This window comes from Pecten maximus, chromosome 19, assembly GCF_902652985.1.
Source record: "Pecten maximus chromosome 19, xPecMax1.1, whole genome shotgun sequence".
In the NCBI taxonomy this organism is placed as follows: Eukaryota; Metazoa; Mollusca; class Bivalvia; order Pectinida; family Pectinidae; genus Pecten; species Pecten maximus.
This window is the reverse complement of record NC_047033.1, coordinates 4,367,960-4,381,493: the sequence shown is the minus strand read 5'-3', so window position 1 is coordinate 4,381,493 and position 13,534 is coordinate 4,367,960. Positions and strand designations below refer to the sequence as shown.

General features: G+C 33.2%; 1 protein-coding gene across 1 annotated transcript in view; it reads right to left on the bottom strand.

The window, feature by feature from the left end:
* LOC117318053 overlaps nt 1-13,181 on the bottom strand; it is a 34,769-nt gene extending 21,588 nt beyond the window's left edge. Inside the window, exons 1-6 of the mRNA XM_033873055.1 lie at nt 13,024-13,181; nt 7,017-7,091; nt 4,990-5,541; nt 2,497-2,574; nt 1,173-1,727; nt 302-367 (exon numbers count right to left, since the gene is read on the bottom strand). Coding sequence (XP_033728946.1) covers nt 302-367; nt 1,173-1,727; nt 2,497-2,574; nt 4,990-5,541; nt 7,017-7,077 — 1,312 coding nt within the window. The 5' untranslated portion in view covers nt 7,078-7,091; nt 13,024-13,181. The remainder of the gene's footprint in view (nt 1-301; nt 368-1,172; nt 1,728-2,496; nt 2,575-4,989; nt 5,542-7,016; nt 7,092-13,023) is intronic.
* Between the last annotated feature and the right edge of the window lie 353 nt (nt 13,182-13,534).

Sequence of the window (13,534 nt, the reverse complement as noted above, 5' to 3'; positions counted from 1 at the left end):
TTATCGACTTTGTATTAGAATTACTATTGTGTTTTTATATCGATATTACCTGTATATTTTTGAAGAATCAATTCTTAGATGTCAAAATGTATCAGTTATATTCAATGACAAGGTATAGAAACAAAGAATATCAACATGTACAGTGTAATATGCTAACATTTCAGTTGCATAATTCACTATAAAATATTTACTTGTCAATATTGTTAATATCATACTTTTAACGATTTCTTATGTTTGTAGAAAGCATGACTGTACCGCTATACAAGATAAAAAAAATTGTCCCAAACTTGACGTAACCTACCATCAGGCGGAGGAATGTATGTCGGTTTCTGTGTTGTCGTTGTGGTGGAGGTAGTCGTGGTAATAGCTGCAAAATACACAGATTATATAATAGTTTCTAAGGTAGTCGGTTTTCTTTTAAATCAGATTTTAATTTTTCAATGTTAAATATGCTAAATGTGTTAAATATACACCCTCGTTATCGAAATACATCTTATTATCACCAACAACACTAATTAATTAAGTCTTATCACTTAAATACCAAAAGTTATAAATCAAATACAGCGGCGAACCACGATAAAAATCTTTATGGGTGAATTTACTTATTGATCTAAGTTAAATCTGAAATAAAATAAGATTAACAAACTGAAAATAAGAACCTCAAAATTTAGGAGGATATTAATGGTATGTAATCTGTGGTATTGCATAAAAAATATTCAACAGCCTTCTCTTTTTCGGATATTAAGAATAGGTCCTTCTACTTATCCTTCCAGAATCTTCATGGTTGTGGGTTATTTCTCCAATGATACTAACAAATTGATTAACTTCCAAACTTAAGTTTTGTTATTGACTTAAAATATATCAACAAGTCAAGTGTGTATTCTTTTATGGATGGCAAATGTAGATGATAGTCTGCGATACCGCAACAAGCCCAGTCCCATTCCATGTCATTCATCAAATTAGATAGGAATAGGCAATTATTTTATATTCATCAATTATCAATGAAAATTGGCCGCTTTAAATACACTTTACTCGAATTAACATTGTCTAAGTAAACATCAATTGCCAATATGATGATGTGAAAAGCGACTTTCTGGAATAAGAGCTATGCCATTGTCGGAGGAATATGTGTCAGAGGACTTAACCATTTCTCATTGACGTATAATACAAACCTTGACAAAGTAGATTTCTCATTGAGGTGATGATGAGCTCCAGCGATCTGAAGTCGGATACCTCAAACACTTTTCTACTACTACTTGCGATTTGACTGAGTTCGTCACTAAAGATTTGAGTACCAACACCCACAGCTACCATGGTGATCCCCTCGACCTTCGCCATATTGGCCTGGGCGACAGTCAGTTTAGGTGAACTAGATCTACCATCGGTAATGACGACAATCAGTTTTGGTGCCATTGCACGACCTTCTTTTCTGATCATATTACGTGCGCGTTCGATACCAAGTGCAGTGTTCGTTCCCACTTTCGGATGTCGTAAGTTCCTGGCGAGAATTTTAAGAAGTTCTTTATTTTTGGGGGGTTGAAGTCCAACTGTATCTCCTATTATTGTACTGTACACTACTAAACCCACATGTATAGCTTCTGTACTGATTTCAAAGTTGTCAATCAGATTTGCTACGAACAGTTTCTGACGTACGAAATCAGCGTCATCGATACTATCCGATCCATCCATCACAAAAACAATATCTCCGGGCACGTCACAAATCTTATCTGTAAAATAAAGTTATATGATTTATATGACAGGGATGTATAATTACTACAAATCAAACCACTTGTCATTGTGACATATGCACGAGTCTTTGACTTAAAATGTCCATATGTCTTCAAAGTTAGATTATTTCAGTAAAATATTAAATATGTCTTAATTGGTGGCGTTTTCTTTAATTTGTCATGGAACGTTGAAATGTCTTAATTGCTAGATTATGTCTTAATATGTGTCGCCTTTCTAATTATGAAATACGAACCTCGTCGGTGTAATTGTAACGGTTTGACTTTCCCTTCAACTCAGGTTCTTAATTATGCTTAATAGTACCTTGCTTTGAATTTATAAACCACACAAGAATTAAATACAGGTCCTACATTTATTCAATAATCCATCATTGGCAATATAAAACAACTAGTAACCATAACTATTTACAGCACCACATAATAAAACCAACTTCCACACTATCATACACGAAGCAGCTATTACCCCAAAACATAGACTGAAAGACCGAAGGAAAGTAACCAGCCAATGGCTTCTTTTAAGTGTAAGGAAAGTGTAGAAAGGTAAAAGGAATATAAATATAAACTAGCACCCTTTTCCATTAACAATGGTGTACATATATTAGCATACACTGGTATACAAGGGTCACAACTCTCAACCAAAGGTACATAACTCGCAAAATCCATTCCCGTTACATAATTACAAAATGTACTAAATTGGATATTGAGATATCTTAATTGCTGGCGAGAGAGCTTGCCATTATGACAAACGTACCTGTTGGTACAGGTATGACAACAGGAGGTTTCGTTGGTACAGGGATTGCTGTAGTTGTGGTTGTCGTTGTCGTGATCACTGGAAAATACGATTAAACCGTACAGATGGAAGCAAGGCACATACCTAAATATTTACAACAAACATATGGTCCTGTATATAACCTACATATATCATATCTATTTATAGTGATTTATAGTGATCAAAGTATACATATGACATAGGTTATCTATAGTATAAATAACACATATGACACTGGTTATTTATAATATTTTTTTTTTTTTTTTTTTTAAGACATTATCAATACATAAATATATAAAAGTCACACACACAAACGCACATCGATTCCAGTATGACTGGTTTGTTATCCATATATAGTCTTAATATCATCTTCAATGTCATCATTACTTATATTTTTCATCATCACTAATATGACACTGGTTATTTATAATATACATAACACTAATATGACACTGGTTATTTATAATATACATAACACACATATGACACTGGTTATTTATAATATACATAACACTCATATGCCCTGGTTATTTATATTATACATAACACACATATGCCCTGGTTATTTATAATATACATAACACTCATATGACACTGGTTATTTATAATATACATAACACACATATGACACTGGTTATTTATAATATACATAACACTAATATGACACTGGTTATTTATAATATACATAACACACATATGACAATGGTTATTTATAATATACATAACACTCATATGACACTGGTTATTTATAATATACATAACACACATATGACACTGGTTATTTATAATATACATAACACACATATGACCCTGGTTATTTATAATATAAATAACACACATATGACACTGGTTATTTATAATATACATAACACACATATGACACTGGTTATTTATAATATACATAACACACATATGACACTGGTTATTTATAATATACATAACACACATCATACCTGTTATTTTAATATAATACAAATATATATTATAATAACCTAAACACACATCACTGGTTATTTATAAATACTCATCACACATATACACTGTTATTATAATATAATCATACACACAGTACACTGGTTATTTATAATATCAATAACAACACATCAACTGTTATTTATATATAATAACACACATTGACACTGGTTATCTATAATAACATACAACAAACCAAATAACATACACACTATGACTCTGGTTATTTATAATATACATAACACTCATATGACACTGGTTATTAATAATATACATAACACACATATGACACTGGTTATTTATAATATACATAACACTCATATGACCCATGTTATTTATAATATAAATAACACACATATGACACTGGTTATTTATAATATAAATAACACACATATGACACTGGTTATTTATAATATACATAACACACATATGACTCTGGTTATTTATAATATACATAACACTCATATGACACTGGTTATTTATAATATAAATAACACACATATGACACTGGTTATTTATAATATACATAACACTAATATGACACTGGTTATTTATAATATACATAACACTAATATGACACTGGTTATCTACATTGTATATAAAATACATATGCCCTGGTTATTTATAATATACATAACACTCATATGCCCTGGTTATTTATAATATACATAACACACATATGCCCTGGTTATTTATAATATACATAACACACATATGACACTGGTTATTTATAATACATAACACTCATATGACAATGGTTATTTATAATATACATAACACACATATGACACTGGTTATTTATAATATACATAACACACATATGACACTGGTTATTTATAATATACATAACACTCATATGACACTGGTTATTTATAATATACATAACACTCATATGACACTGGTTATCTACATTGTATATAAAACACATTTGACACTTGTTATTTATAATATAAATAACACACATATTACAGTGGTTATTTATAATATACATAACATACCTTTGTCACTGGTTATCTACATTGTATATAATACACATATGACACTGGCTATTCATAGTATACGTCACACACATATAACAATGGTCAGTTATAGTATACATACAACAATGGTTGTTGTGCAAAGATTATTAGGAATTATTAGACATAATATTATCAAGAAAATGTATGTAAACCCCTAACTACACATATGTTCCTCAGAAGAAGGAGCGAACGAGAATGACGAACCTGTCATAAAAATTAAATACAGGTAAAAAAACTTCCCGAACCTCACATTTACAAAGAAAAATTATCAACTGGATGAAATTTTCCAAGCATTAGATTAGGTAACCTTTGTCCTGCAAGTGCTTATTCTGACATGCAAACAATGCAAATGAATTGAAGGAATTGTTTTAATTTGCAGTAAGACTTCCTTAAAATAGGCTCATAGAAAATCGTATAAGGCAACTCAGACATAAAGACATTAATATTCAGGAAAATTATTATTATGTATCAACGAAATACCAACCTTGACAAACCATTCGTTGAATCTCAAACACTAACGTCTGTAGAGTAGCAAATGAGGCTGCAGTGTAAACCTTTTCTGGTCGAGACGCGATCTGCCGCAATTCGTCCCTAAATGTTTGGCCAATGCCAACAGCTATCACCCGAGTACCCTCTATCTTTGCTATATTAGCTTGTGTCCGGGTTTCTCTAGGGTTATCTGAACTTCCGTCGGTGATGACGATGAGTATTTTAGGGACTCCTGGTCTCCCGCGCGTTTTAAACTCATTTCTCGCGTACTCTATACCCTTGGCAGTGTTTGTACTCGCTTTAGGTTGTCGTAAAATCCCAGACAGAGTCCTTAAAACATTTTTCGGTTTATAAGGTTGGAGACCAATATGGTCGCCAACGTCGGAACTGTAGACGACAAAGCCAACGTGAATTGCGTCCCTGCCGATGTCGAAGTTTGCCACCAGCTGACTCACGAAGTTCTTTATCTCTCTCCAGTTCTGGTCCTGTATACTGTCCGATCCATCTATCAGGATCATTATATCGGCGGGAACATAACAGTTCAGCACTGAAAAGATGAATGACATATTTCTTAGTTTTCTAGTAGCGGTGTAAGTGTTGACACCCAGTAATAGATATTGTAAAGATAGCAATGATTAAGGGAGTTGAGCTTCACTATATTCGTTGTTTATTAAAGATAACTCGTAATTAATTACCCAACAAATACTTAAAATAAAGTTTCCGTAAGCTATTCTTATAATCCTAGTTGACATACATAGCTATTTCCCTCTCCTAGTTGATGTACATGGCTATTTCCCTCTCCTAGTTGATATACATGGCTATTTCCCTCTCCTAGTTGATATACATGGCTATTTCCCTCTCCTAGTTGACATACATTGCTATTTCCCTCTCCTAGTTGATATACATGGCTATTTCAATCTCCTAGTTGACATACATTGCTATTTCCCTCCGCTCGTTGACATACAATGCTATTTCCCTCTCCTAGTTGCTATTTCCCTCCCCTCGTTGACATACATTGCTATTTCCCTCTCCTAGTTGATATACATGGCTATTTCAATCTCCTAGTTGATATACATTGCTATTTCCCTCCCCTCGTTGACATACATTGCTATTTCCCTCTCCTAGTTGATATACATTACTATTTGCTCTTTCAGTGGACATACATTGCTATTTCCCTCTCCTAGTTGATATACATTGCTATTTCCCTCTCCTAGTTGATATACATTGCTATTTCCCTCCCCTCGTTGATATACATTGCTATTTCCCTCTCCTAGTTGATATACATTGCTATTTCCCTCTCCTAGTTGACATACATTGCTATTTCCCTCCCCTCGTTGATATACATTGCTATTTCCCTCTCCTAGTTGACATACATTGCTATTTCCCTCCCCTCGTTGATATACATTGCTATTTCCCTCCCCTCGTTGACATACATTGCTATTTCCCTCTCCTCGTTGACATACATTGCTATTTCCCTCCCCTCGTTGACATACATTGCTATTTCCCTCCCTTCGTTGATATACATTGCTATTTCCCTTCCCTCGTTGACATACATTGCTATTTCCCTCCCCTCGTTGATATACATTGCTATTTCCCTCTCCTAGTTGACATACATTGCTATTTCCCTCTCCTAGTTGACATACATTGCTATTTCCCTCTCCTAGTTGATATACATGGCTATTTCAATCTCCTAGTTGACATACATTGCTATTTCCCTCTCCTAATTGACATACAATGCGATTTCCCTCTCCTAGTTGATATAAATTGCTATTTCCCTCCTCTCGTTGACATACATGGCTATTTCCCTCTCCTAGTTGATATACATTACTATTTTACTCTTTCAGTGGACATACATTGCTATTTCCCTCATCTATTTGCTAACATTACTATTTCCCTCTACTAGTTGATATACATTACCAATTTCCTCTCTCAGTGGACATACATTACTATTTCCCCTTCTACCAGACACAAATCGCTATTTGTGCGATATTTGGACATTACGATTAAATAGATCAATCTTACCTTGCTGGTAGGCATTGTGTACCATAAGTGCCAATAGCACTAACGAAATTGGTAGCTTCATTCTTGCTTTTACACCTGAAAAACAAAGAGAATGTTTGTTTCTAACAATATCAGTTATATGCAGCATTTGTTTTCTTATTTTTTCTTATTTCAGATTCACAAAAGAGGATGGTAAAATGTAAAATGTCATGTACATGGACAAGTAAGGAAATAAATATCAGATAAAAGAAATCCAAAACATCAATCTTTTCGCTGATTTCCTTTCATCATTTAATATTAACACGTGAAAGAATGGCCAGCAAGGATAAAAATGAAAACAAATATTGTTGGATGTACGCCGGATCACTCGAATGGTTTTTAACATCTATTTAATACATTTCTATCGAGTTTACTAACAAAAAGATACAAACAAGTGTGTTTTGCTGGAAACAATTTGGGATCGTTTTGACTATTAATTGAAATATGATATCATTTATGCTATAAAAATCACGGGAACGTCTTAGCAAGTACACCATACCAATGACTTCGGGCACAATAAGTGAACAAGACACTTGTCATACTCCTTTTGTTATTACGTCCTGTTAGCGCTAACCCCTGACCTCTCCAGGTCAGAAAGGTCACAGTAATATTGCTCATTGCCTGCTTGGATGTAATACGATATTAATTATGGTAGTTTATCACCGGCGAGAGACGGACATCAAGGACCACTATCCACAGCATTGTCAGCTTAATTTTCATTTGAGAAAATTCTCCAATTATTTTTTGTATAAATCTGACTATGTAAATACATTTCTGTAATTAACAGGTTATGAATCAATATACATTCATATTGAAATTTTAATATTGATATAAATAATTAATAAAAGATAGATTTAATAACCGACTACATAAGCTTGTCATGCTTTGGATATAGCACTTGTTAACAAATTCGTGAAACAAAGGGAATATTTTACTGTTTCCTGATAAACAACGTAAACAATGAAGAAAAATATTCTGTAAACATTTGAAGAATTTTGTTCTTTATTTATACGTATATATATTGTTTTATATATGTTTATTTATATTATTGTATATACTAGTATATATGTACACAGTTTAGCTGTTAAATTGGTCTGCATATTATTACAACTTCAAAGTAACGAAAAAAAAACATCAAAACATGTTTTATCATTTTTATTTAGTTTCGCATCAAAGAAATCTTACGTATCTTGAAGTTCTTTCTTGGAATGGAACCGTATACTTCGTTAAATAAATCAATATAAATGCATAAGTACATAAATACATTCTATCACTATAAATAAATAAAATTCATATTGAATATTAAATGATATCATCTGGCTTAGAAGCTCCCTGATATTGTATACATGGAACACTGGGAACTTGTCCCTTATGTCACAGTTAAACGTAACATGTCCTTGGTGAAAGTCTATGCCATTGTCTTTGTGCTAAGAAGGAAGGGGAGACAATTAAAGTGTCATTGGTATGTTGGACTGATATAATCAGATGTTTCCTAGCCAGCTCGCCATTACCGGTCAGTAGCCGGCTGTCCTTTTTGGCTGCCATCTGTCATCAACCATCAAAATCAATGAGTATGTATGGTCTCGGGAGGGTTGCAAAATTACGTATTCAACGAAAATTTGTACTCTTACTTACTTACAAGAATTACCCTTTTTTTAAACGGAAGCTCAAAAAAAACCAGGAAAAATGCTGCATCTTATAGAACAAATACCACATTCTCCTAAAGTCTTACATTCTCTAACCAGTTTGAGATTCATGACTAATTATTTCCAGTTTTGGATAACTAAGCATATGTTGCGGCCCATTTTGATATTTCTGTTATTTTTTTGTATTTCCAACTTTATGGCCCCTGACACCACCTTCGAGCTCAAGAGTGACCCATTATACCTTGTTTATTGATTACTCAGCGTATGTATTATATATTAAAGTGTGGTATCCCTTCCTGTTCGAACTACCTGTAAGATTACATGAACTGCCCCAGTCATTGTACAGCTTTGCTGGAGAAGACGCTAAGTCTTCCGGAACATCTGGTCATATTCTCCTACTACTTTTTATCCGTCCAAATTTTGCCCTCGTTTAATCGATTATGAGTTGAAAATGGTTTCGTTATTATGCCGTTGTGCTGTTTCTACTACATTATTGGAATAAATGGAAAACTATCATCATCTTTCTTTTTTCTTACTATTATTTGTAAATTTCTATCGGAAGCTACATTTTTGTACGTTCAACCGCCACAGAACTTGAAAGGTAAGGACTGGCCCAATCAACTTCTCTCTAATATAACCTGTGCTCACTATTTTTGAATATCCTAACATATATCATACTACATAACTGGGACCGGGTTCATCAATATTCCTTAGCTTAGGGAAGGTACTTAACTTAAAATTGTCCATGCGAAAGCTTTGCATAATTTAAGGGAAAATCCTTAACTAAGAAATCCAAAAATGCTTTTTTATGGAAGAGATTAAGATTTAAAATTTTCTTAATGAAACCAGGACCGAAAAGACATTTTTCACATAACGCTTGTTCCCGTAGATTGCTTCTGTTAAATGTGTACACGCTTAAACGCCTTCGTGATTGTGATATACATGTATATGACAATATACATTGTACACAATATAATATATAATACTTGACTGTACTTATGTTACAGGTGGACACTTTCCAGACTGGTCAGTAAGTTCTAGGCGGACACTACATGTGTACTGACCAGGGACATATTGACACAACGCCCCGTAAAACATTCTATTAACACTGTCAATACAACATGATATGTGTCATAATTACGTCTCGTCTGTTGTGATTGACAGGTCAAGCTGACCGCTCACTAAAAGTATGTCGACAATAGCAGACAGCAGAATATCAATTTGATAGCAAACGTCCTGTATAAGTTTATGTAATCACTACAATTTAAAAAAAAAATTAAATTATCAAAAAATATTTTTATTAGAAAATAATTTTAAAATAATTCACAAGTCGTATGTAGTATGTTAACGTTAAACTATCTTAATAACGTCTTAACCATCAAATCTGGACAAGAGTTCTAATTGTTTATCAAAGAGCTGGCAGTGAAACTGATAAAACCGTGAAGGCATTCTTCCAATAAATGTCTTAAAAACAAAGGCCATTCAAACAATGTTCAGTGTAAGACCATTTAGAACAGATTGATTATTATGCAATTTATATTGATAATATCTTCATAACCACGCCTTTGTATACAATTGAGTGATGTGTTTCTGTATTTCAGATACATTCTTTAACCATGACACCATTTTCCCATAATAGGAAAATATGGAATACATTTCAGCACGAAACTGTCCAGCTATTTGATGTTTTAAATAAATTTAAGTCTCATTAAACAAAACATATATCTACCCTGTATGATAGAGTTCTGTGTGCACATATATATATCGAATGGAAAATTATTTGACTTTCGTCGTGGATTTGTCAAATAGTGTTAAACTTTAAAGATTTAAGACTTTGACGAAATGTCCATACGATTTACACAGCTATCTCTTACCTCTGAGTTTATTATAAATGCTAACGATTTACCAAGTCGTCCTAAAGAAGACGCGAGCAAGTAAACTACAAATCGTACTGTAGGAAAATTCCGCCTTGTACCGAGAGATGCGTCTGTCAGACCTCCACGAAATAACGAAATCCAAGAGACAAGTGTCATGAAAAAAGCTAAAATGACCTGCAGCCGGTTTTTTTTTCTTTTTTTTTTAATAAATATCAAATGAAAAAAATATGACTATAGCATGATTTCAATAAATGTTATGGTACATTGGCTTTTTTCATATCGACACATGGTTTAATTTTCGTTTGCAACTACGGAACTAACTAATTACATGTATATAAAATGATGCGTCGGCATTACCACAAATGAACCGTGTCAGAATTGGTTCTAAATGCCAGAACAAACGCTTTTCGAATAAAATATAATATTTTTTTAATTAAAGAAGAAAACTAACAAAAACGAAAATTTACCTAATTTTACGTCCTAAAATAAAGTTTAATATTCATTATAAGCCTGACAATAAACCCTCGTTCTGATGGGAATATGTATAATAAATCATGTTTAAATACCACCTAGACATGTCGATTATGCAACATTTGGTTCTCACGAACGTGTAAATCATACTAAACGCATTAAATCGTCTCAATCAAAACGTTCGTGACATTAGTGATGTTTTAGATAGGCCCTCCCATGGGGGCCGCGGTGGCCGAGTGGTTAAGGTGTCCCGACACTTTATCACTAGCCCTCCACCTCTGGGTTGCGAGTTCGAAACCTACGTAGGGCAGTTGCCAGGTACTGACCGTAGGCCGGTGGTTTTTCTCCGGGTACTCCGGCTTTCCTCCACCTCCATAACCTGGTACGTCCTTAAATGACCCTGGCTGTTAATAGGACGTTAAACCAAAGCCCTCCCATTATAAAATACATGTCTGCCTTGCATGATATAGCTTTGTTATTTGACTTTCGCCGTGGATTTGTCAAATAGTGTTTAGCTTTAAAGATTCAAGACTATAACGATATGTCCGTATGATTTACACAGCTATATCTTATCTGACACTAAACGCTCGACATAATGGTTGTAAAAAATCTTGTAAAGTATATTCTTTGATTAAATCACCATATCTGCATTTACAATGTTCCAATATATGTAATATTATGAAACTTATACATGTGATTCGTATAAACTTATACATGTGATACGTATAAACTTATACATGTGATACGTATAAACTTATACATGTAACACGTATAAACTTATACATGTAACATGTATAAACATATACATGTGACATGTATAAACTTATACATGTGATACGTATAAACTTATACATGTGGTACGTATAAACTTATACATGTAACATGTATAAACGTATACATGTGACATGTATAAACTTATACATGTGATACGTATAAACTTATACATGTGATACGTATAAACTTATACATGTGATACGTATAAACTTATACATGTAACACGTATAAACTTATACATGTAACACGTATAAACTTATATATGTGATACGTATAAACTTATACATGTCATACGTATAAACTTATACATGTAACACGTATAAACTTATATATGTGATACATATAAACTTATACATGTGATACGTATAAACTTATACATGTGATACGTATAAACTTATATATGTGATACATATAAACTTATACATGTGATACGTATAAACTTATACATGTAACACGTATAAACTTATACATGTAACACGTATAAACTTATACATGTAACACGTATAAACTTATACATGTAACACGTAAAATAACTGTATGTTACCGCCAAGACATCCCGGTTATGTAACACGTGGCTCTCACGAGCGTGTAATACATGCTGAACGTCTTGAATCGTCTCAACCAAGACGTCGTACTTGTGTCATAATTCTAAGATTTATTGACAGTATATAGATATGGTTACCTACGAACTCTAAGCAGAACGTTCGTGACATTCGATATATAGCAAAACTTAAATTTGAATTTCTTAAGTCACTTTTATAAAAAGCTGACTGACCACTATTTATCGTATTAAACGATTACAATTATGAAAAATATGATGTTCAAAAGAAAAGTATGTCACGTAAAATCAAAAATTACTTTAAAGTTTCACACAGACATGTCCCGTAAAATCAAAAATTACTTGAAAGTTTCACACAGACATGTCACGTAAAATCAAAAATTACTTTAAGTTTCATACAGACATGTCCCGTAAAATCAAAAATTACTTTAAAGTTTCATACAGACATGTCCCGTAAAATCAAAAATTACTTTAAAGTTTCACTCAGACATGTCCCGTAAAATCAAAAATTTCTTTAAAGTTTCATACAGACATGTCCCGTAAAATCAAAAATTACTTTAAAGTTTCATACAGACATTTCACGTAAAATCAAAAATAACTTTAAAGTTTCACAAAGACATGGAAAGCTATGTATCGATATAAGTATATAATATAATTCTTACCTTAGACGAGAAAAGCTATTTTCCTAAACCATTACACTAGATGTAACAATACTGTACTGTACCACGCCGCTACCAGTGACGATTTTGAACAGTTTTATAGCGGTATGTTACTGAACCTGCCCCGAAACTTGCCCCCGTCCGAGAGGCTCTTTGATGCCGTATCAACAGTGTGCTTGATACATACATGTATGTCTGCGCGACGCATAACGACACGCCGCTGGGCACTGCAAAATGACGTCACACAGGTAAGGACTCCCAAAAAGGTACTAGGTGACATATATATATCTATCTGAGCATGAGAAAGTTTATTCGAAAACAAATTAGAAATGAATTTTTCGAAATGTTTATTAGTAGAAATGTTTACGTACGGTTTACATGTAATTAATCGTGACTTAACACGTGACCTTGCTGTACACCTGTGAGAGTTATCATGTGACTAAAACGTTTTCAGAGCGGATTAGGAAACGTAAGCACATCTAATGGGACGTGCCAAACAAGGGATGTTGACCCC